The sequence below is a fragment of the Dromiciops gliroides genome, chromosome 2 (genome assembly GCF_019393635.1).
Source record: "Dromiciops gliroides isolate mDroGli1 chromosome 2, mDroGli1.pri, whole genome shotgun sequence".
Classification (NCBI taxonomy): Eukaryota; Metazoa; Chordata; class Mammalia; order Microbiotheria; family Microbiotheriidae; genus Dromiciops; species Dromiciops gliroides.
This window is the reverse complement of record NC_057862.1, coordinates 41,968,775-41,994,808: the sequence shown is the minus strand read 5'-3', so window position 1 is coordinate 41,994,808 and position 26,034 is coordinate 41,968,775. Positions and strand designations below refer to the sequence as shown.

Genomic DNA, 26,034 nt, shown 5'->3' with positions numbered 1-26,034 from the left:
GTGGCCCTCATCTGGACCCGACTTGTGTCCTGCTTCTGTCCCTCACAGTGCTCAGAGCATATGCTAATAACCTCCAAAGTGCTATCAAAGACATTTCGAGAGTCTAAACTGGTCACCAGGAAGAATCACTAACAGTTGACACAGTCACCCTTCCACTCTGTGGGACGAAGTTGCCCAAGAGACCTCACATTCTCTAGTATAATTTAGTTTGCTGACCTTAGCAAGCAAGATTATTCAAAAAGCAATTTCTTACTCCAACACAAGAACTTAATTGACTACTGAGACTAAAATCATTTAATACATAAAACATTATTTAGTGCGTAATACAAAAACATCTGTCTTCTTTGTACAATCGTTTTCTCTGAAACACTGTATGAAAATTTACACAATAAAAGCTATTAAAACTCCTGAAACATTCATGTTTACCTGACACTTGTAGGATCTATAAAAGCTGCTCTCTTAATTCCATATAAATTACAGAAGAAGTCATTATTAATGTACATTTTAAACACATTTACATGTCAGTGTACACAAGACATTTACACCACCAGTCAAACTCTTTGGAAAATTGACCCCACTCTGACAGATACCAAAGGTATTGTGAGAGGAATAGGAAACAAAGCCGTGCCCAGTTCACTCTGAAAAGTCTGGTGTGATTAAGTACGTGTTTATTCTCACTCCTGTGGTAGTGTCTCTGGTGCCAGTGGGTGTAGGAACAATATCTGTATTTTTTAATCAACACTAATTACCTCAATTTCCTGGAAAATATTCTGAAGTCAGAAATAAAAAAGGCCAATGTGAACAAAAGTTGTGAGTTCCCGACCATAATGTGCATTTACTCTGATCAAATACCTCAACAGCTAGAAGTAAACTCACAACCCAAAGAATTCATTCTCAGAAAGAAAGCCAGCATATGAATGCTGTTGGTGAAGGTTCTCCTCGTCCCCCGCCCCGACCCCAGCGCTCGTGTGTTCTCCTCCACTTTCATAAGGCCCCTCTTGACCAGTATTTGTGTGGAGTTAAAAATGCCTAAAGGAAGGGGCAGCTAGGTGGCGCAGTGGACAGAGCACCGGCCCTGGAGTCAGGAGGACCTGAGTGTCAAAATCCTCCTCAGACACCTAACATTACTAGCTGTGTGACCCTGGGCAAGTCACTTAAACCCCCATTGCCTCATTAAAAAAAAAAAAATGCCTAAAGGAGAAGAAAAAAAATCGGATGGCAGAACTGTGAAGCATTCAAAAGGATGGCTCGCAGTTTTCCCAGGTAGCTGTACTTGGTAAACATTTGATAAGAAGCCGTTGCCAGTCAGACCATTTAACACAGGTTAAAATGAATGAAAACCAATCCTTGTACACGGAAGCCTAGAGCATATCCTGGTGTCGGCAGATACATGGGAACGATCAATTATCTTCATGAGCTTGGGATAGTCACAGGCCATCACTATTTCAGCCAACTCCAGTCAAGACTCTAAAGCCAACACAAAAAATAAAAAAAAATAGAAAAGATGAATGAGATCAGAAATGCCTTTTTCTTTGCACGACAACAGCTTTCAAAAGAACTTTATAATCATCTCTGGCAACTTGCAAATGAAAAGAGGAAAGGCAAACACTGAAACAGAAGTATTTAGTGGGGAAATTAACTGGAGGCTCAGGTGTAGCAAAGCTTAGGCAGTCAGGCTTTCCAAAATTTTATCATCACAGTATTTTCCACACCAACAGAATATTTGAATACTCTTATTCATTTGTTATATCGGGGCAGCTAGGTGGCACAGTGGATAGAGCACCGGCCCTGGAGTCAGGAGGACCTGAGTTCAAATCCAGCCTCAGATACTTAACACTTACTAGCTGTGTGACCCTGGGCAAGTCACTTAATCCCAAGTGCTTCACTTAAAATTAAAAAAAAAAATTTGTTAATATCTATGAACAGCAAATGTAATCAGGTTAACTCAGCATACATGCAACAGCAAATAGTTTTTCAAGTCAGAAGTGTCCTTCCCCAAACATAAATGTTAACTGCTGTGTTAGGAGACACAGTCTACCCACTTGAAAGAGCAAAATGAACAAAGAAAAACCAGACAGATGCAAACAAATGATCACCTAAGTAGTTCCACCAAAAGTACTCATGTAAAAAATGTTCAAGGTTCCCAGGTGCCAGACTCTGGAGAACTGAATGGTTATCTACATACAGCTCCTTCCCTGGGAGGAGCATTTTTAATGTCAAATAGTCTGCCTGCTATAGCCCAGCTAGGGCAAGGAGAGGAAAGTATAAAGACTTACCATCAGACTCTTACCTGTTCTCTCTGTTGCCTCACGAATAACAGTACTCAAGCAGCCAAGATAATTCAGATTTTCTTCTACTATTTGTGTAAAAGTTCTCTGTAGAACAAAATAATTTAAACTTAGGCAAAGGGAGATGATGTTTTCTTCTCTTTGATATCAAATTACAGACCAGATGCATACCAACCAAGTGCCTTTTGTTTTTCCATAACTTTAGAAAGAGGCTGACAAATCAGTAAAAGATTTACAGATGTGTCTCAACATTTCGCAGGGTTCCCCACTGTAAATGTGAAAAACTGCAAATGACTCTAGGCCCCAGCCCAACACTTTATTTTTAATAATTCTGATCTTCTTTATTTAACAAATAAACAAGTAAAACAACACAATGCCACCCATAAAAAAATTGCAGTTTCTACACAAGAGAGTTAGTATCTCACACACTATGCGGTCTTTGCAGCTACAGATGGAGCTGCAGCAATTGTTTCAAAGATTTCCTTCTACAAAAGCAGAAGATACTAGGAGAGAAAATCACGTGACTGAGTCTAAATGGCAGATGTCCCAAAGAGCGTGCTAGCCTGTAATTCTTTAGCGAACTAAAACTTCTAACAAAATTTAACTGTGTTATAAATTTAAATGTGTATACTTATGATAATAAATATAAAAATAGATTAATAATAAGCAGCATTTATGACCTGCTATTTTTTTTTTTAGTTTTCTTTATATATGTGCATTGTCTGCGATACTCTGTAGCAGCAAATCTCCAAAAATTGCCATTTAATTACTGATGGCCCAACCCATGAACAACCAAAACTGTGAATGTGAAACCCATCAATGTCAAGGGATGACTGTATAAAACAAAACCCCTGGCCAGACCCACTATCAAAAGATTCAGAAAGGATCCTGCAAAGAGTTGTTGCTTGTACACTGAGTTAACATGATTACGTTTGTGGTTGTTCGTAGATGTTAACAAATTAGGACCTTCTCTTGCTTGAGATGTTGAAGAAGAAGGTAATCCCTTCCTACAGTACTGGATTTGAAGTTAAAAGATTAAACTAGTATCTGAAAATAAAAAACATGAGAAACATCCCAGCCAAACAAATGCAATGGGGAAACAATTCTTAGTGTGCAAAGACACCAGTTCCTCTCCCAAAATCTAAGAATGAAATTACCTGATTACATTCTCTCCAGACAGACAAAGACCACAGGTAGACTCTGGTACTTCTATCTCCCTCTACTACTTACATGAATTATTCTTTTCTATCAAAGATCATAGATCAAAGCCGTAGGGCTGGAGGGATCATGAAGGCCATCTGTCCCATCCTCTCAATTTACAGAGGAAGAAAATGAGGCTGAGAGAGATCAGTGTCCTTGTGCAGGGTCACATAGTCATTAAGTGTCCTGAGGCAGAATTTAACCCAGAGCTCCTGACTCTAGCCCATCACGCTGCCCATTCTCCACTGACCACTTGGCATAACGCTGGTAAATCAGGCCTCACAGAGAACACCAAAAGAACTCCCATAGCACCTTCACATTCTCTACTCCCTAAAGCCCTCCCTGATAGATGCCACCCAGCTGTGTCATTAATCAAATGCAAGTTAATCAATTTGGATTCTGTCCACACTGTCAATTCTAACTATGCCTGCTTGAACTGTGGCTATTCAAAAATTCAAACTGACCAAATCAACCTAATTTCCAGCCCATCCTAGGGAACTGTGGCCTACCCTATTACTTGTGGCTAATAAATGAACAAGCAGAGATAACCAAACTCCAAAAAAGTACAATGCACATTAAAATGACCTTAAATTGCTTCAAATCTCTCTGTCCAGTGGCTTAAGAAGGCATTTAAGGAAGTCTTGAGCCTTGATCATCATCATGATCCAAGCACCTGAGGCAGGGTTGGGAGTGAAGTTGGGGGATGGAGGGAGGGGTCATTTGGTGGTCTCCCCCATAAAGTGAACGATCCTCTGAAACAGACCCCAACATCACTAAAGGAAAGCACCAGCTTGGGCGTGTAGAGAGAGAAAGATGTATGGGAAGAGCAACACTACTCAGTGGTCTGCTTACAATTCCAATTGGAAGAACAAGTGAAATTAGGACTATTTTCCAGTATTTCAGAAGCCCCATCAGTGGAAATAAGTCACCTCACTCATGCGGACCTCACCCTTCATGCTCTAGTAGGTACTGTAGTCAAAAGAATGAAAAATCAGCAGCCATCTGGAGATAGACTTTTTCCACCTCAACTAGGCTTGTGGTCAAGGGACAGGTGCACAATTCATCACCAGGACATAGCATATTATGGACTGAGTGAGCAAAGACGCCCTCTGATAATAAATATCTAGGAAATGCCAACAGACTTGGAACTTCATAACTAGTAGCATTTATTCTAAGAGCTTATTCCTCAGAACCACAGATCTGAGCTGGATAGACCCCAACAGGCCAGCTAGTTCAATTCTTCTTGCTTCATGAACCTGAAGGCAGAAGAGACCTACTAAGCATCGAAAGGTTTCTCATTCTTTCTGGCAGACATTATCCTGGAACCGCTATGATCAATTGTTCTACTGTACTACAGAATTAGCAGCGAGCCGGATCTGAGGCTGAAGCTTTACTGACTTCAGAATGGACTGTGGAAATGCTTTCTTTAAAAAAAAAAATACATCAGTTTTCTTTCCTGTCATGTGACTCTCATAAGAGTAAGATGCAGAACATTTAGCTCTCTGGTGTGTTATACGTGGCTCCCCACCACCACCACCATCACCACCAGATAACCGTGGGCTGGGCCCCTAGTTGGTACCATTGATTTTTCCAGAGTTGCAATCTGAGAGTGACTGGAGGGGATTCAGGAAGAACGGAAGGCACAATAAACCAAAAGAGAGAGCAAAATTCTTGATTTTCGGGTGGAAAACAACAACAAATATATTCCTATTTTCTTCTAACAACTAAGGACTGTTAAAAAGAGCACCCACCCATCCGGAGCACTTAGTGCCACACGACAGAGAACGGGGCATGGGGGCTGTCAAAGTTGAAGGTAGACCTGCAGGAGTTGGAGTAGTGACTGCACCTTCTAGACTGGTTCCCAACAAGGGATCGAGCAGAACTCTGAGTCTAAAAAGATGGGGGAAAAAAAGTCAAATAGCATTATCTACTTATCTCATACCCTTTGTCATTTTAACTTCTAAAATCTATCACGTATGCAGCCAATGTGTTGTTTCACAGGCCTTTATGCACCACCATTCCTTCAGCAATCTTTGGCCCACCAACTCAACAAATCTAAAGCCTTAAAACCCATCCCTCCTAGTATTCCAATGGGTTCTTTGGAGTATTCTCCCTGCAGGAGCATAGAACCCCCCCTCCCCCCAAGAGAGTATCTAATGGGACAGTCTTAGCACCAGAAGGAGCAGAGCAAACACCTCTCACTGGGACTTCCTCCAAAAGCTCCTCTAGATATAGCCACTCCATGTTCATACACTAGAGTGGTCCTAGGGATAAGAAACAGGCCAGCAGAGGGAAGATGATAAGAGGGGACGGCTCTCAATGCCTGCCAGCCAAGGACCTCTAGGAGCAGCATTCTAGCCTGCTAGGAAACACATACCTGAAAGAAAGCTTAGCTCCTCATACTCCTACATCACCTTGGCAGGGAATAACAACCTTCAAGGGAATATGACTTACACAAGCAATTTTTAACAGATGCCAAATTTCCCTCTGCCTCTTCCCCTGCTTCAACATGACTGTGTTTGTCAGCTTCTTTGATGCTGTTGAGGGCCACTTCATCTTGGGGAGCAGGTCAATAATCTTCTGCTTACAGCCCAACAACTTGCTGGAGAGAAGAGCCATGGTCAGTGTCAGAGGAAGGACCGAGCCCCTAAAGAATTAGAACAAATACGAGCACAGCACTACGCTGCTCTCCGCTGAGCATATGTACCACACTTTGGAAGGAACTGGCTTGGGATTCTGGGCTTTAATACAGGGAGAAAAAGAGAATTTCTACCTCAGATGGCCAAACAACTCCTTGAGACTCGGTCCAGTTCTGACCAGTCAGTACAATGATCTTCACCATCTCAGAGCTATCACTGTAGGAATGATCTGTAAGAAATCATCACTGAGGTATAGTGAAGTGAGCAGAACCAAGACAACATTGGCGCAGAGACAGCAATACTGTGTGATGAACTGTGAATGACAGCTATTCTCAGCAATAGCACAACGATCCAGACAAGCCCAAAGGACTATTGATGAACAATACTATTAACCTCCAAAGAAAAGAACTGATATCGATGGAACACAGACTGAAGTATGCATTTTTTCACTTTCTTTCAATTTTCTTTCTTTATTCAGGTTTCCTTATACAAAATGACTAATATGGTAATGGTTTACATAAAGTATATACATAACCCTATCTGATTGCTTGCCGCCTCAGGGAGGGGTCGGAGGAGCAAGAGAAGGAGGATAAAAATCGTAAATCAAAACTTTAAATTAAGAATGTTTTATTACTTTTTAAAAATTGAAAATAAAGCTTAGACACCTAATACTTAAAAAAAAGTCATAAATAGCAAGGACAGTCTCTCTTTACCAACCCGCCTTGACAACAAAGAGCTCTAGCCCAAACTTTGAAAACATTAGCATTAAATTCAAAGTCTCATTTGGTAAATGAAAGAATACCAGAATAGGTCAAATAAAATGTAATAATTGTAACAGTAATTCAAATTGATCTAGTATTTTAAGGTTCACAAAATGTTTTCTCACATCAACCCTGGGGGTTGGATAGTACATTTAACAGAAGAGGAAACTGAAGATTAGAGAGGTTAGGTGACCTACTTGTGCTAAGTTAGTGTCAGACTTGGGACTAAACCCAAGTTCCTTAACTCCCAAGTCAAATGCCCTTTTCACTACATCATGCTGCTTCAGTAGAGATTTTGTTCTTGTTCAAGTCATTTTTCAGTCGTGTCCAACTCTTCATGACCCTATTTGGGGTTTTCTGGCAAAGATACTGGAGTGGCTGCCATTTCCTTCTGTGCTCATTTCTATAGATGAAGAAACTAAGGCAAACAGAGTGAAGTCATTCTGCCCAGGTCACACAGCTGGTCAGATAATTCTTCCCGAGGTCAGCACTCTGTCACTCTATCTAGTCACTGCACCACCTAGATGTTCCTTCAATAGAGACTGACTAAATTCGGAAGTATGGCCAGTCCAGGATGGCCCAGATATGTAGGTCCATTGTTCAGTACACTTGAATTTTTCTTGGCTCTAGACCTGTGAGGGTTGCAATCATTTATATATGACAGAGACATTCAACTAAATACAATAAACATTACTTAAATGCTTATTATGTGCAAGGTTTACTGCCTTGCAGGTTGCTGGAGATACAAAGACAAAAATGCTAATGGTTCTTGCCTTCAAGGAGCTTACATTCAACTTGGATTAGATTGGTATAGAGGAACATACAAAACATATGTACGTAAGTGCATAGGAAACAGCAATGGTGAATGACAGAACACAAGTTTCTTGAACATAAAGGACTGCTTTATCACTCTCTTGATGTGTACCAGTGCCTACAACATAGTAAGCACTTTAAAAAATTTGTTTTGCTAGAGCCAAGTATGGGGGAGGAAATGCTGTAAGCTCTCAGAGCTCCTGACACAATTACTCCAAAAAAACTCCAAATAATGGCCATAAGACAATTCCTGGAGCAGCAGAACCCACAAAAAGACGGGATGAGATAATTTTCCAGCCAAACACAGCTTAGAAGTTCGGCAGGAGGGGGCTGCTATGTCAGGGGCAAGAGTGGAACCCAACCCTGTGGTCACGCCAATACAGACCAGCCCCAGAAAGGCTGCACCAGAGAAATTTACCCCTGAGCCTCCCAATCAGGCTGCGGCACCAGCATCTTCTGGAACTAAGCTCATGGTCTTGTGAGAGGGCTGAACCACTGGCCGGCTGGGGGGGGGGAGGGGCGGGGAGGGGGGAAGACTATAGGGTTTTCTTCAGGAGCTGAGGAGGAATTAGGTCGTCCTACCCAGGTGGGGAACCAGGAAGAAATCCTGAGTGGCCCATAGGGGGGGAGGTGTGCAGGCTCATTGGAGCTAACAACCACAGCAAACAAAATTTTGTTACCTAGTTAATTAGCAAATTGGCCTGGGGTTATTTACAGACCAGAGCATAGGCCAGGCAAAGTGAAGAACCTGCCCCTCCCTAAATCATACCACCTGGGACCCCCTGAAGCTTGGACAAACAGTGCAGCCTGGAAACAGGGCCCCCTTTAAGAAGGAGTTAAAAGTCAAGAACAGAGTGGCAAGATGAGCAGGCAGAAAAGGTGTGGACAATAGAAAGATTTTTTAGTGACAGAGAAGATTGAGGTGCACCCTCAGAAGAGGATAGCATGTCAGGGCTCCTACATCCAAAGCTTCCAAGAAAAAGTTGAATTGGTCTCAGCCATAGAGGCGATCAAAAAGGACTTGAAGATAAAGTAAGAGTAGGTAGAGGAAAAAAAGAAAGAGAAATGAGAGTGATGCAGGAAAGTCATGAGAAAGAAGTCAACAGTTGAAAATTCAAATTGAAAGCTCTCTGAAGAAAATATTGCCATGATGGCAGCTAGGTGGCACAGTGGAAAAAGCCCTGGATTCAGGAAGACCTGAGTTCAAATCCAGCCTCAGACACTTAACACTTCCTGGTTGTGTGACCCTGGGCCAGTCACTTAAACTCAACTGCCTCACCAAAAAAAAAAGAAAAGAAAGAATTGCAAGAATTAGGATGAACAAATGGAACTAGAGACTTTAAGAGAGAACCAAGGCACAATAAAGCAAATAAAATGAATAAAAAATAGAGGGCAATGTGAAATATCTTCTTGGAAAAACTGCTGACCTGGAAAATAAAATCCAGGAGAGATAATTGAAAATTATTGGACTACCTGAAAACCATGATTGAAATAAGAGCTTAGACAGAGATTGTCAGAGAAAATTGTCCTGATATTCTAGAAGGAAAAGTTATAATAGAAATTGAAAGAATCTACAAATCACCTCCGGAAAGAGATCCCAAAATGAAAACTTCCAGGAATATTATACCCAAATTCCAGAGCTCTCCCAGGTCAGAAGAAAATACTGCAAGCAGTCAGAAAGAAACAATTCAAATACTATGGAACCATGGTCAGGATAGCACAAGATCTAGCAACTTCTACATTAAAGGATCAGAGGGCATGGAATATGATATTCCAGAGGGCAAAGGAATTGGGATTACAACCAAAAATCACCTACCCAGCAAAAGTGAGTATAATCTTTCAAGGGGGAAAATGGGACTTCAGTGAAAAAGAGGATTTCAGGTATTCGTGATGAAAGGACCTGAATAGAAAATGTGACTTCAATACAAGACCCTAGAGAAGCATAAAAACGTAAACAGGGAAAAGAAATCATGAGGGATGTTAAAAAGCTTAACTGTTACATACTTCATGGGAAGATGATACATTTAACTCATAAAGCTTTTCCTCAGTATTAGGGCAGATGATAGGAATAATTATTAGACAGAGGGCACAGGTGGGGAATGATTTATGAAGGGATATCTGTAAAGCATTTATTTTTTATCATTTTTTTTGTTGGTACAGTCAGGGTTGAGTGCATGCCTGGGTCACAGGGTTAATGAGGGTTTTGTGTCTGAGGCTGTATTTGGGCTCAGGTCCTCCTAGGTCCAGGGTGGGTGCTTGTCCACTGTGTCACCTAGCTGCCCCATGATGACATCTGGGTAAAAGTGAGAGGGGATAGGATTGCACTGGAGGAGGGGAAGGGAAAGGTAGAATGGGGTGAAATCTCACATGAAAGAAGCAGGAAAGGACTTATGGAGTAGGGGGAGAAATGGAGGAGGAGTGAGGCAGTGAATAAGCCTACACTCACCCAGAATTGGCTCAGAGATCTTAATCTCATCAGAGTTGGCTCAAGGAGGAATAACATACACATTCAATTGGTGGAGTAAATCTATCTAACTCTGCATGAAAGTAGGAGGGGAAAGAGATGAGAAGGAAGGGGTGAAAGAAGGGATGGCAAAGCAGGGGAGGGGGGCAGTCAGAAGCAAGCACTTTTGAGAGGGATAGTGGTAAAAGAAGATAGAAAATAGAGTTAAATTCATGGGAAGAATAAGATGGAGGGAAAGAGTTAATAGTAAATGTGAAAAAATTTTGAAGCAGAGGCAAGAGTAATGTAAGATGATTATAATGATGGATGATGGGGGCAGCTAGATGCACAGTGGATAGAGCACCGCCCTGGAGTCAGGAGTAATCTGAAGGTTCAAATCAGGCCTCAGACACTTAACACTTACTAGCTGTGTGACCCTGGGCAAGTCACTAACCCCAATTGCTCACACTAAAAAAAAATTAATAAAAAATTAAAAAATAAAATAATGATGGATGATGATTGATGATGATGTAGGGCAAAACATAATGGTACTTACTTTCTGGTTATTGTAAAGAAATATTATTTGTCAAGTATAAGGTACTATAAAATTGTATCTATTACGGTTGTTGCATAATCAACCTCATGGGTTTATTGTAAGGAAATCTCTCTTTAAAGTTACTATATACGGTAGTTTACTACTAAAAAAAAAAAATGATGAGCAGGATGCTATCGAGAAAGACCTGGAAGGACCTTGCATGAGCTGATGTAAAGTGAAATGTACTGTATACAAAAATAACAGTAATATTGTGAATGATCTGCTATGAATGACTTGGTATTTTCAGCAATGCAATGATAAAAGACAACTCTGAAGTCTTTTTTTTTTTTTTTGCGGGGCAATTGGGGTTAAGTGACTTGTCCAGGGTCACACAGCTAGTAAGTGTCAAGTGTCTGAGGCCGGATTTGAACTCAGGTACTCCTGACTCCAGGGCCGGTGCTTTATCCACTGTGCCATCTAGCTGACCCTTCTGAAGGTCTTTTGACAAATACAATCCATCTAGAGAGAACTGAGAGTATTTGAATACAGATTGAAACATCATTTTTTTTGTTAGTTCTTTATCTGAAGTTTTGTTTTTGTCTATTTTCTTTCACAACCTGGCTAATGTGGAAATGATTTGCATGACTGCTCATGTATTTGCTTATACTGAATTGCTTGAGTTTGGGGGGACAGGGGAGAAGAGAATTTTGGAACACAAAGTTTAAAAAAACTGATGTCAAAATTTGTATTTTACATGTAACCTGGAAAATAAAATTCTTAAATATAAAAAAATACATAGATATAAACATGTTTGCTAAGGCAGACTGCACTGAAAGCACTTGAGGAAGGAGGAAACTCTGCTGCTTGAGACCTCGGGAAAGTAGTGAAGCAAGGTGATTCAGCAGGATGGACACTGCTCCTAAGGTGGTGGCCATGGCTCCAACTGGCTACCAGAAGGTCATGTCTGTATATCCCAAGATTTTCTAAGTTGCATGATTCTCACCCAATTTTAGTAAACTAATCCAAGGGCACCAGATATCCTTAAGTTTTTCCGCAGCTCCACTAGTCTCCATTAAACAGCAAGTACTTTTCAACTCTTATGCTATTTCACCTCAAACATCCCCAATCATTTCATGCCCCAAACCCTTCCTATTATAGGTGTCATTTCTAGAAATTCCATAGACAAGAGCTTCCTGACTATATTGTTTCACATAAATAAATATGCTCACAAGTGATTTATAAGAACAGGTTAAAATCAGGACTATCTGTGGGACCTAGAAAGAAAGTAAATGAACAATGAAGAAATCAGAAAAGCAGCAGATGAATGATGCTTGTTGACTGAAGTGGCAGTAAGAAAATGTGAAAGGAGAATCATACCAAGTAATGTGTCATATCGACTCAGCTCCAAAATCTGACCTAGCAAACTAATCAAACCAAAAGAGGAGCTTCACCAGACTGACTAGTCTGGTCTGGGTGGGTACCTCACAGCGAGGGGTTGGTCTGTCAGGGTAGAAGCAGAGAGGCAGGAGGAAGAGTTTCCTGGATGGAGAGGCTAGGACAGCCCAGGGATGCGATTTCATGACTAAGAATTCTCTAAGTAAGTAAGCGGGTCAAAACTGGTCAAAGCTGGCCACCCAAAACCTACCAACCTGCACAGATCATTTGTACTCCATGATCTTTCTCACACAGCAAACAGCTTGTTGCACTTAAAACAACTGGTCTGAGTAGGTCAAGCTGCTGCTGACTTGTCACCGAGAAGTAGTATGGAGAGGAGGAAGGACAAGAGAAGGGCCGTGGTCCCAATCTCTGGGGACAGGGGCAACTAAAGAACCATCAAAACCAGACAGTGTGAGAAGCTGGTATGTCATCACCCCCAAAGCCCCAATAAATCCTCATGCCACAAAACAAAGCATACAATTAAGCACACATACAGGCACTTAGAGGTCTAAGCAAGGGACTAAGTACACGTGACACCTCTTTTTCTTGTATTTCTGGTTTCCATTTACTGCTTTTCACTTTACTTACTTTAGTTGTTTCACTTGATGAGAATGTGATTTTGGTGCCACCACATTAATCCTTATAAAACCTTCCCACAACCAAAAACAATTGAAAGAGTTATATGTACAGTAATTTGCTCTTTCCCACCATAATAAGCCACACGCTAACTTGTCTATAGTCAATTTTGTTGACGGCCAAACAAGAGTAACCAATGGCAAATGCAGTCACACAAGTAGTTTTTCAAAATGGGCTGCCCTGTCCCACTCTGAATATGGGTCTTCACTGTGTAAAGACATTAAGTTTCTGCCAACTTTCCTAAACAGTTCCAACAGAGTTAATGCTTTTTCTCAACTGCTACCATCATCCTTCTAAGACCTCATCACTTCACATTTCCTGTTTGCCTTGGGTTCCCCAAACTGTAAAGCTTGTGACAATTTCCCTGTATTGTAAAGATTATGTAAACCCCAAGCATCACATGAAAACATATGTATGGCAGCCCCAGATTTCAATTCAACCCTCTCAGAACAGTGGGTTGACACTGACCACTGGCTTTGGAAGTTCTTACCTGGAGACCTGGCTTCAGCTGCTTATAGAGATCAATGGCTTTCTGTTCCCTTACAAAAGAAAAATCAAGTTGTTTACAGCCAAGCTATGACATATGTCATTAAATCTGTAAATAATCCACAAACTGGAAGCAATGTTAACTGGTTTAGTCATATTCCATATTTTTAAGAAGGCAAAGAATTCTAATAGCAAATCAGAGGGCAGTTCTTGGTGTCCACTTCAGAAAACACAGAGTTAAAAGAGCCAAGGTATAGTGTGCTTAACATACTGCTATCTATTAATGAAAAATGCTGAATTACAAATCCACTGTATTTCTTCAGAAGGCAAAAGCTAGAGTACTTTCCTAGAAAATAGAGCATGAGCAAATCTGTAGTTTCTCAGAAGCACTTCAGGCTAAAAGGCTACATTCCCTGGGGGGGTGGGAACAATAGGAAAACTGAAAACTCACATAATCAGAGAACTTCACTTAGATCAGAAAAAAGAACAACCATTTTGATAAAAGAAGAAACTCATATTCACTATAGCCCTTTCAGTGCTTATGAATATACAACAACCCTTAGAGGTAGAACATTCCATTTACAGATGAGAAAAGTGAGGACACAAAGAAGTAAATCGCAACATTTGAGAAGTGTTAAGATAATGTTCTGACTGGAAGAGACGACCATTCTTTCCACTTAAAGGAAAAAACCTACCTCAGGCTACAGGGGGTCATTTTTTGGAAATATGTTAAAAATCCATGTCTACAGAAAACGACTTGCTCAACAACATTCAAGAGCCAGGTAGACAGGAAACAACCCAAGCACTTGACAAGATCGATCAGTCACCCCCAGCTCAAGGCTCCAGCCCCTAATGACCCAAAGGAGCAAGATTCCCTTACAGAGACTCCATGACATCTTCCATGCCGCCTGCAGAAGGGCTCCTCTGGCAGCACTACGATTTCCTTCGATGCAGGGCCATGATTTGCTCATCCAAATACCAATGTCACCGGCCTAATTCAGACAAAAGGGGGGATCACTTACAGACACCTCAATTGTGCCCACAAAGCACAGTAGGGTTCAGAGGGAGAAAAGGTCTAAGAGAGACAGAGGGCTTGCTGCTTTAATGTTGGAAATGAGAAATGTTCTGTATAATATAAAAAGGCCTCATTTCTGACATGCATCGATTATCCACACAAGAAGACGCTGACTTTCCCATTAGTTTCTTTGCCCTCCTCTTGCCAATCTGACTCACTAAATAATCTAACCAGCACCCACTCTCTTCTCTGCAAGGCACAAAGAGATAGCAATCTCAAACCTGAAAATAGGAGAATCTGAAGAAACTACCAATGCAGCTTTTCTGGTTATTTTTGCCTCCTGCTCTCATCTGCCTGAATAGGTCACATGACTGAACCCGAGGAACCTACTATAGGATGTTCGCCTGCCCTCATTTAATCAGTGGAGGATCATGGGAAGACATGGCAATAGCAAGAAGAACAACGTCTAGGGTTCTGGAGGGAAGAGAGTTATGATAAAAGGCTTGATGCAGTTTGTATCCTCTGAAGTGGCCTGGTGCCTAACATGAACAGAGCACCCCTCTTAAGCTAGTCTGGAACATCCCAGAAGATATGGCTGTGTCATGTCAATACGTCCCAATGTTCTTTTAGTCATCAAATAAAGGTGATTGCTAGGGAAGACGGCAGAAATCAATCTCAAAGAAGGGCTTACCTGTGCACACTGGATGGCCTTTTCTTCCATCTCCTTCCAGGCTTTTAGCATTTTTTCTGAGGCTGAAACAAAAGTCTGGGTTATCTTAAAAAAAAAGAGTCATTACAAAAACAAAGGAGAGAGGCTTTCCCAGCCAACCTGTCCCTATTCCTGGCCAGGGTTTTTATCATGACTACAAACACTGTCATACATCAGGTAATTATGCTTCATACTTATCCACTTAGGAAATAGTCACTGGTTCTGCTTACTTTCTTCTGCATCAGTTTAGGCCAAGCTTTTTTTTTTGATCTATCTCCTAACCGGACGGCCTCAGTGTGAAGAGCAGGCCCTCTCACACAAAGCAGACACTCACTGGCACAAAGCCAGTGCCATACATGACTTACACCCAGAGAAGGAGAAGAGTAAGAGTGCTTGTGAGCTCATTCAGAGGTCATGCCTTCACATATTGGATCTGAAGGACAGTAAGTCCAGGGCAACACGCTGTAAAAGATGTTGGCTATGGAAGGCCACGGAATCCACTGCCAGTGGTGAGGTCAAAAATAGAACCCAAAATGTGTTTGTGTGGCAGGGGAAGAGCAGTGCAGCCAGTGTGGCTATTAAGAGCAGAGTGTGAAGTTCACAGATTTTTAGATCATTGGCACACTTACCCCTATACCACAAAACAAAAGAATTTGAGCTCCACATGGAAAGCACTAAACAGCGATTAGTAGGCAAGAATTAAAGATCACAAACGATTAAAAAAAAACCCTGAAGTTCAAAACAAAGAAAGAAACATGTAACAGTAGACAGAAACAGAACTTACTAGGGAAGCAACTACTAGTATATGCATAGAGGGCCGAGACCCATCCCCCCCTTTTTATTACTGTTGTTGTTTGTCTTTCATTCTCGATGAGAACCATGACATCTGGGTGATGTCATGACTTGCACTGAATTGGACTTTAAAGTGAGGAGGGGCTGTGCAAAGTCACCAACCTCACTCTCTCCTCCAGAGCCATCTTGGTCCTGTGGTAAGATACATATCAGGACTACTGGAAATGGCCCCAAGATTATTTTTTTTTTAAAGGCAATTTAAATGACTTGCCCAGAGTCACACAACTAGTAAGTGTCTGAGGTGAGATTTGAACTCATGTCCTCCCAAACTTCAGAGTCATTGCTCTATCACTGTACCACCTATCTTCCCTTTTTGTGACATTCTCCTAATAATAAATAATAACAGCATAACAGCTCCACTTGGACAAGCCTTTCCAATTTCAGGTGTTCCACCCTGGCTCTCATTAGACTACATGGAATACTTACATATCCCATAAGTCATCTGGTCACTGTATCTATCCAAGTCAGCTTGGATGCTCTGATGAAAAAACTGCAATTTTGCTTTCAGTGCTGAGATGCTGAGATCATGGTATTCTTCATTTTTGTTAAGTTAGCATATAGCGAAGAAGACTCACCTAAATCAGGGCAAAGAGATATAACCGCATTTTGCAGAAGGAACCCAAGGGCTTCCATAAAAACCATCAACCTCACCCCTGTGCTCTCCTATTCAGAGTGACAGGCAAACTTGGTCAGGATGCAGAAAGTTTCTCCCACTCAGTTTTCTCTGTCAAAATTAAGATCTTGGAGCACTGCCGACCAAGCAGCTACTCAAGATGTTTTACTCAGTAGGGTTCAGAGGACAAGAACAACTCCCATTTACATAGTGTTTTAGGGTTTACAAAGTACTTTCCTCACAGCATGACATAAATATTAGCATCCCAAATTAAAGCCGGAAAAGCTGCATGTTTATGTTACCATCTCAGCAAAATTACAGGACTTGTTCAGGGTCCTACAACTACTGTGCAATTAGAACTTGAATTCGGGTCTTGGACACCAAACTGTTCTTTCACTCTAGCACCCCGTTGCTTCCATGTGGGCCTTATAGCTTGGAACCTCTGATCAAGTCCCTGACACTGCCTAGAGCTTTCATGCCCAGCATCTGGTGTTCCACACTACCAGATGGTACACTGCTTACTTAGGGCCAAAGTATCCCCCAAGGCCTGGGTCCCATGTGCTGTGATAGCCTCCGTTCAGACCCACTAGGCCTGCTTACATTGCTGCTCTCTGGCCCTGGAAGGAGCCTGCTGTAGTCTTCCCTTGAGTCCAGACACCATAATGCACAGCTTCAGCCCATACTCTACGCAGCTGCATGAACGGGCAACTGGATTTTGCTGTCCTTTACTATGGGGAAAAAAGAAAAGACTTGGAATAAACTGATGCAGAGGAAAAGAAGCAGAACTGGTGACTATAAATAAGGTCAATGAAAAGGCCACTGAAAGGAAGCTGCAGGAACCAACCTTGGCTCCAGAAAAGACATTATGAAACCATCTCCCTCACTCAGCACCTAGGCCAGGTACCCAAAGGACAGCGTCCTGCAAAACTGTCAAGCCAAGTCACTGCTATGAGGGTTACCGAAATGTGGCAGGGATAAGAAAGAGAAGGATACTCAGTCCTAATATGACTGTGATGCAAAAAACAAGAGCTATAGGGGGCAGCTAGGTGGCGCAGTGGATAAAGCACTGGCCTTGGATTCAGGAGTACCCGAGTTCAAATCCCAGCCTCAGACACTTGACACTTACTAGCTGGTTGACCCTGGGCAAGTCACTTAACCCTCATTGCCCTGCAAAAATTAAAAACAAAAAAACAAAATAAAACCAAAAAAAACAAGAGCTATCAAGTAAAACTTTGTTTAGAAAGAATGAATTGAGGGACAGCTAGTGGTGGTGGATAAAGTACCAGCCCTGGATTCAAGAGAACCTGAGTCAAATCAGGCCTCAGACACTAGACCCTGGGCAAGTCACTTAACCTCACTGCCCTGCAAAAAAAAAAAAAGAAGAAGAAGAAGAAGAAGAATGATTTGATGTTCCAGTTTGGACTGCCAAGAATCCCTCATGGCTTGGCCTATTCTAGGAATTACACAAACATTACCTACTATGTGCAAGACAGGCAAATAAAAGTGCCTCCTGAGGAGGTTGGGGACCCTACCCATGACAATGCTGTACTACTCATTCTAACAGAATGAGTCTTACAGGGCTTATGTCTGCCCCAGAGAAATGTCCAAAATTAGGAAATTATCCTTTTAATTTGGCAATGTAATTAACAGATCCAACAGCTTAAGAGCTAACTGAATGTTAAGAAAAACCAAAACTGATCATTTATTTTTGCTACACAAGTAAAACCTGAATTTTATCTTCAGTTCCAAATTCTCTCCCTTCACCTCTCCCACCCACTTGAGAAAACAAGAAAATTAAATCCCTTGCAAATATTTATAGTCAAGCAAAACACATTCCTGCATTAGCCATGTCCCTCCCACCTCTCAAAATATGCTACCATCTGCCTCTAAGTACATCATCTCTCTATCTGGAAGTGAACAGCATGTTTCAGGTGTAGTACTTCGTAAAGAATCTTTGCCTCTGAGCTCTTAAAAGAATTCCAAAGCTTTCTAAACTGATCACTCTGAAGGATAAGTGCAGTACCCTAGCTGACGACCACTTTATGGCTCCAGGGGCCCAGAATGTATGGCTTAGATCCCTGAGTCACCTTCAGCTATAAAGGATTAGTTTTCCTGAAAGCTTTTGGCCTTATAACTATTTAGATTAATTCTCCCTATAGACTCTTTTAATAAGCTAACACAATCTTATAGTATGTATACTTTTGAGTGTCTTCAGAGTCCTTTCTCTCACTTAGTCTTCACAACAATCCCATAAAACAGATATTTTCCCTCTTATAAAAGAGGCAACTGAGGTTCAGTCAAGTGACTTACCTAAAGTCACACAGCAGGTCAGAAGACCTAGAATAATTCTGATTGTCACTCAGTCCAATTCTCTTTCCAGTGTGTTTACATCTTTGCAAGTAAAGAATCCACAACAGCCTAGTTTAATCCCTGCTACTCACACAATTCCAGTCTGGGTTACAACCACCACATGCATCCTTTAACATTTTCTTTGACTTATTTCCTAATTTAAAACCACCTCAGAGGGGCAGCTAGGTGCGCAGTGGATAGAGCAACGCCCCTGGAGTCAGAGTACCTGAGTTCAAATCCGGCCTCAGACACTTAACACTTACTAGCTGTGTGACCCTGGCAAGTCACCTTAACCCCAATTGCCTCACTTTAAAAAAAAAAAAACACCTCAGAGTCATGGACAATGATCTTTACTAATTTCCCCAAGTGATTTCCAGGAGTCCCAATACTCCCCAGGGAATCAAAAAAATCTTAGCAGCAGAAAGAACCTTAAAAAATCCAGTTCAAACTTCCACTCCATGAAGGAGTCCCTCCTGTAACTTACTTGACAGGTGATAGTCACCTGGCTGTGATTCAGCTTAGAGGGTCAGTCTAGACTAGTGGATGACAGACTCTGAGTCAGGTAAACCTGGGTTCAAGTTCTGCCTCAGACATCAGTTGTATGTCCATAAGCAAGTCACTGAACCTGTCTCAGTCTCCATTTCCTTAGCTGTAAACATGGAAATAACGGGCAACTAACTTGCTGCAAGGATCAACTGTAGATAATGTATATTAAATGCTTTCAAATCCTAAATACTATATAAATGTCAACTGTTATTATCACCCTACATGACCCACTCAATTTCTGAACAGCTCTAAAATTCCTCCCTATGCTGAGCTGAAACTGGCCTCACTTTAACTTCTACCCACAAATCTCAATTTGAGGTCCAAGCAGAATAAATACACCTGGGTTGGGGTTTTGGGGGTTTTTTTTAATTTTTTTGTTTTGTTTTGTTCTTTGGTTGAGGCAATTGGGGTTAAGTGACTTGCCCAGGATCACACAGCTAGTAAATATCAAGTGTCTGAGGCTAGATTTGAACTCAGGTCTTCCTGAATCCAGGGCCAGTGTTTTATCCACTGCACCACCTACCTGCCCTATACCTGTTTTTAAACTCCGTGACAATCTGACAAATATTTAAAGATAGGAAGTCAATAAGCAATGTCTAGGCTACACACCCACAGTCTCCTCAAATATCATATGTCATGGAAGTTTATGATCCAGACCATCGCCTCTGAATACAGCTCAGTTCATCACTCTTCCAAAGTGCAGCACGATCAATGACTAAGACATGATGTCATGGGCACAGAATACAGAAGCTGTCCCTCTCCTTCGGTCGGGCCTCTACACTTCCATGAAAGTTAGTCAGGAGATAAAAGAACGCAGCCTTCTCTCTCCTCTGCAGAGCTGGTGGGTGCTTATCACGGCGGAAACAGATGATGTGCTGTCAGTCTTGCTATTTTCTATTGTTCATTATAAGATGTCCTCTCTCTGAGAGGGCAGGGACATGTTAGGAAACTCCCCCTTTTGAAGGTTGGAAGGGACTGTTTCATTCTTTGCTACCTCCCAAGCCTACCATAATACCTCTAGTACAGAACTCAAGTTTAATCAATGCCTGCTGATCAAATGAAATATGGAAGTGATGTAACAAAGATTAAGCTTTGGGGACAGTATCATTACATACTGAGTTACATCAACTAAAATCCCAGTTTTCTTCATAAGAACTGCTCCCATGCATCAACCAGTTTTAATTCAGCACCACTAAATTAATCAAACACGACCTCCCTGACATTGCGGATGACTATTCACCCATCATTTGGTTATCAATATCGAATCGAAAAAAAAAAATATCAAATCAAGCTAAGAGAGGTGACACTCCACCAATGTTCTGTGCAAATGAAAGCCATGGAATATTCTGCACCACAGCCCCCCATGAGGTCAGCCTAACAATCTGCACAGGAGAACATAACGGGTAGAAAAAGATATCAGCTGAATGGACAACCCATTCACCAGTTCATCAGTCTCGAACCCAGAAGGGGAATGGGGAAGGGAGAAGCCAAGATTGTGTTTGTGCAATAGTGGAGCACTAAACAATTACAGCTGCTCCTAGGCTCCTTTTTATATCAATCTTGTTCCAGTGATAGCTCTGATATCCCACAATAACACAATCTGAGAAGAATCAAAATTTAAGGTGACCAAAAGGGCAATGGAGAGACACATAATGAGCAAAAGCTCAGCATGAAACCAATGATCATGGACACACAAACAGTACAATAAAACATATCAATTAGAAACACATGACCCAAAAAGGGGATAGATTAGTCTGATGTCAAGAACAAGAAATAACAGACAGATAGCTCACAAGTGCAACACGGTACCAAAGGAAAATTCATAGGACGTGGGGCAATGGACAAGACTCAAATGTGTTAAGAAGTCGTGGATGGGTTACCTGCACAAGTGAAAGAATATCCACACTGATGATACTGCACCGTTCCACAGAAGCATCAAAGTATAAAAGAAATCTATTCAGTTCCAGACTAAACGAAACAGAAAACTTTTGCAAGGCCTCGCCTGGGCCAACCCAATTCCCAGAAGCTCAGGCTAGCTAGCCTTCTCATGTGCCACAGAAAACAAAATCTTCTCTTCAGAATATTCTCAATTTGGCTTCACCAGCCTGGGTTCTCTGCATCTCAGAGCCTCACAGATCCACTCTTTCATTCCCAGGCTCAGTGTCAGTCAAATCAGGAAGCTTCTTAATGACATGGTATTTGTGTGGTGCTTTAGTTTATTGCTTACTATCACTTAGCTAACTTCCTTCACCTCTCACACCTTACAAGAGAAGCAACAACAACTTGCATTTATATAACACTTTAATAAAATTTGCAAACTGCTTTACAAACGTGCTATCATTTGATCCTTACAACCCTGGGAAGTAGGTGCTCTTATTATTCCCATGTCACAGAGGAGAAAACTGAGGCATACCACCAGCTACACTCTTTTGGACTGGACTCCATCATGACCCTAGGAAACCTCATCAACAGGAAACTCATCATCCTGTGAGGCTGCATCAGTCTTGGCACTCACACCTCAGCAGTCCCCTCTTCAGTCCTTCAACTGTGGGGCTAGAAGGTAAAGCCCTCCTCCCAAAGCTTCCATTTAAAGAGGGCTCCCAGGCCAGCCAGCTCTTCATTTCCTACCAGCTGCATTCTTTAGGACTAGAACCCATCATGCCCACACAAGAATACCTCCCCCCAACCCCAGGTAAATTCCCTCTCTCCTTTATCCTCCTCCCAATCCCCCTTTCAGCTTATTTTTGTATGCTGTCTTCCTCTATTTGACTGTAAACTCCTTGAGGCAGGGACTGAATTTCTTTTTCCTATTTGTAACCCTAGCACTTAGCACATTGCCTGGCACATAGCAGGCACTTAATATTTATTGACTGACAATGAGGCTAAGTGATTTGCCCAGGGTAAACACAACTAGAAAGTATCTGAGGCTGGATTTGAACTCAGAACTTGCTGACTCCAAATCTAATGTTCTGTATGCAGCACCACCTAGCTACCTGAGAAAACCAAGGGAATACAATCAAATGCAGTGTCTCATCACCTCAAAAAAAAATGATCAACTCTACATACAAGTCATCCCCCTTCCAGTTCATAACAGATAAACCCTTTCTTTACAGGAGTTCAGACCAGTTAATACCAAAGGACCACTCTACCTGATCGATAACAAATGACATATTACTTACCAATATAATTTACACATTCAGATAAACTTCTGGAAGCAAAGGGCCCCTCATAGACGATCTTGCTTTTATCAAACAAGTATACCATGTAGCTATCACAGCCTCGCTGGAAAAGAAACAAACCATGAATGCCTGTTACAAAAGCCCTGGTATCCCAAATTCTCTCTTCCCAGATACCCTGAAGGCACTAATGTGAAGATATTTACTATTTTAATATATAAATGAGAAGTTTTAGCTTAAATTGCTTAGCACAGTCTTATCTTCCACACAGGTGTGGCACATAATATATGTAGAGGATCAATAGTCAATAACTTGAAAAATATAATTGTAAAAATATGTCACTGGAGGAATGAATAATCAGGGATAAAGGTAATCAGAAAATCTTAATTAGACTCAGACTTTGTCATCAATGTTACCTAAAGCATGGCTTGCTATGAACTCAAGTGTCTGCCTACACAACTTCGAGGTCTTCAGAAACAAATGGAAGAAAGGAAGAAAATAAAATGGGGGTAGCAAGGTAAGAAATGTGGATCTAAATAAGGAAGGTAACTCAGACAAAATATAAAACATTCATCATTCTATTTTATCGTATTGAGCATCTCAGAGAGCTGAACAGACAAAGCTAAGAGGAATGAGAGTGAGTATGCAAACCCTGGGCACAATCAGGCTCACACACTTTCTAGGGATATCAGAAGTCTCTTACTACTCCATCTAGAACACACTGAGAGGCAGGCTTCCGGGGGTCCAAGGAAATTCCCATCTCTAAGAGCAGTTCTTGAGAAGCTGTATTTATTCCAGTCTCATGCTCAATCCGAGATTGTAGTGAATGAAGACTCTCCTCAGGCAACAATTGGAAGGAAATTATCTTTGCAGAAGTCATATTTAATATATGTGCAATCTGTACAAATGAGAAGATAATGATTAATTATTGTTTATCAGTTATCTGCTGTGTGCAAGGGGGTATGAGGCATACAAATATAAGATATTGAAACTACTTTGCCCAATTATATGCCAATAAAACTGCCAGTTTCTATGAAAAAGGTCTTATTTCTAAGATATATAGGTAACTGATTCAAATTAATAATCGTAGGGGCAGCTAAGTGGCTCAGTGGATAGAGCACCAGCCCTGGATTCAGGAGGACCTGAGTTCAAATCCGACCTCAGACACTTGACACTTACTAGCTGTGTGACCCTGGGCAAGTCACTTAACCCTAATTGCCTCACCAATAATAATAATAATAATAATAATAATAATAATAATAATAATAAATAAGAGTAACAGTCATTCCACAATTAATAGTCAAAAGATGTGAATTGGCAGTTTTCAGAGGATTAATTCCAAGTTACCAATAGTAACCTGAAAAAAATCACTAGAAAAATGCATATTACAGCAACTTTGAGTCTTTACCTGATACCCATCAAATTGAGAAAGCCGACCCAAAAAAGGAAAAATGTAAAAAACATGTACTCATATTAACTTGATCTCGGTAGAACTGTGAACTAGTCTAATCATTACAGAAAGCAATATGGAACTGTGTCCCAAAAGTTACCAAACTGTGCACATGCCTGTGACCCGGCATGGTACCACTAGGCCTGTATGTCAAAGAGACCCAAGAAAAGTACAAAATATTTGAGTGGCTTTTTTTTTTTGGTGGTAGCAAAGAATTGGAAACGAAAGGAGTGTCAATTAATTGGGGAAAGGTTTGCAACAAATTATTGCTTTCTGAATGTGACGGAATACTGTTCTGCTGTGACGAAGGTCAGAGTTCAGGGGAACCCTGGGAAGACTTTTATGGATGAATGGTGAAGGGTGCGCAGATCAGGGGAAAGTTTCTAAAATAACAACAGCATTAGATAATCCGACAACTTTTAAATGCCTTAAGAATTCTGATCTGAGCACTAACTGTGATCCCAGAGGACTCATGATAAGACGTGCTACCTACCCACCTCCCATCAGAGAAGTGACAGCTCAGAGAGCATATCGAGACGTTTTTTTGGGACATGGCCAATTTAGGAATTTGTTTTGCTTGACTGTATATTTGTTACAAGGGTTTTAGGTTTTCTTTGTCTTTTTCTCTTTCAAACTGGGGTTCAAGGGAGTAGATGGGAGAGAAAGGAGAATTTTCATAATTGAAAAAAAATGCTGATATTCATAAATACAAAAAAAAAGTTCTATATTCTGCAAAGATGAGTTTCAGCCTTCTGGGTAAATTCTTCAAGGGGTTATTACAATCACTTTTAAAAATCAAACCACACGGGGCAGCTAGGTGACGCAGTAGTAGATAGAGCACCGGCCCTGGAGTCAGGAGTACCTGAGTTCAAATCCGGCTCAGACACTAACAACTTACTAGCTGTGTGACCCCTGGGCAAGTCACTTAACCCCAATTGCCTCACTTAAGAGGTGGTGGAAGGAGAAAGATGAGTAAAACATGTATTGGTAAGCGATAACAAGGGTCTAAAACTTAGACGGTCACAGTGGAAAAATGTAAAGGAGATGTAAGAAGCACTGAGGAGGTTGATCCAACAGGACGTGGCCATTGATCAAATGTGATATGCAGGGCAAGGGAAGAGTCAAAGATTCTCAGGTTTTAACTGTGAGTAAATGGGCTGCTGTTAGCACCCATTTCTAGGAATAAGGAAACCAGAAGGAATGAAGCTATGTTGCATCCTAAGCAGCATGAGGCACTGGAAGTGTCCTGATTCAGATCTGCCCTATACTGACTTCCTGTGTGTGACCTTAAGCCAGTCAGCTTCCCTTTTATTTATCTTTTTTTTTATAAAATTTTTCTTTAATTTTTGCAGAGCAATGAGGGTTAAGTGACTTGCTCAGGGTCACACAGCTAGTAAGTATCAAAGTGTCTGAGGTCACATTTGAACTCAGGTCCTCGTGAATCCAGGGCCGGTGCTTTATATCTACTGTCCCACCTAGCTGCCCCCCAGATTTCCTTTTAATAAACGAGAAGCTTGGGCTACAGTAAGTATGGCAAACATTTCTTCCAGTCTCTATCTTGTGCATCTACAGCCAGGTTAGGCAGCCTTATTAAAAAAGTGTTTTCAGAATGAAAGGATCAGGAAAAATTAAAAATAAATGAAAATCAGATTTATTTAAGGGCCTCGGGTTGCCAGAAGCTAGCTTAGAGAAGTCTCAAGCTAGGATGTGTGCTTAGGCTAGATAACTACTAATAAAGTATTATCTTCAAAGCCTCCAGAATCTACCACAAGGGTGGCAAGGTCAGCCTTTCCTAGAATACTCTTAGGGTTCCATTCCCTGGATGGGTGGATTTGCACAGAGCATTCTGGGAAGGACACAAGGTGGGAATGGCAACCATGCCAGCATGCTAAGGATCTGCCTCCAGGGTAAATCTCACTTTACTGTCCACAGGAATATCTGAATCTAATGGTCCAGTTTGTCCTCCTTTCTTGTGCCCTCAGTAAATATATGTTAGGCAAACAGCAGATTGCAAATAAATACTAGTGGAACTACGTGAACTGTGACCCACTTCCAGGCAGCTCTTGTGACCATTACCAAGTTAGAG

The 26,034-nt window shown here is 41.3% G+C and overlaps 1 protein-coding gene across 1 annotated transcript in view; it reads right to left on the bottom strand.

Annotated features, from left to right (window-relative positions):
• Positions 1-276: 276 nt before the first annotated feature.
• Positions 277-26,034, bottom strand: part of CHUK (component of inhibitor of nuclear factor kappa B kinase complex) — a 44,982-nt gene continuing 19,224 nt past the window's right edge. Inside the window, 17 exon segments of the mRNA XM_043986922.1 lie at positions 277-1,467; positions 2,277-2,375; positions 5,240-5,350; positions 5,352-5,378; positions 5,943-6,090; positions 6,262-6,288; positions 6,290-6,356; positions 13,251-13,291; positions 14,119-14,218; positions 14,221-14,230; positions 14,945-15,006; positions 16,241-16,324; positions 16,327-16,384; positions 17,015-17,125; positions 17,127-17,155; positions 22,502-22,604; positions 23,202-23,396. Of these exon segments, the coding sequence (XP_043842857.1) occupies positions 1,441-1,467; positions 2,277-2,375; positions 5,240-5,350; positions 5,352-5,378; positions 5,943-6,090; positions 6,262-6,288; positions 6,290-6,356; positions 13,251-13,291; positions 14,119-14,218; positions 14,221-14,230; positions 14,945-15,006; positions 16,241-16,324; positions 16,327-16,384; positions 17,015-17,125; positions 17,127-17,155; positions 22,502-22,604; positions 23,202-23,396 (1,299 nt within the window). The 3' untranslated portion in view covers positions 277-1,440.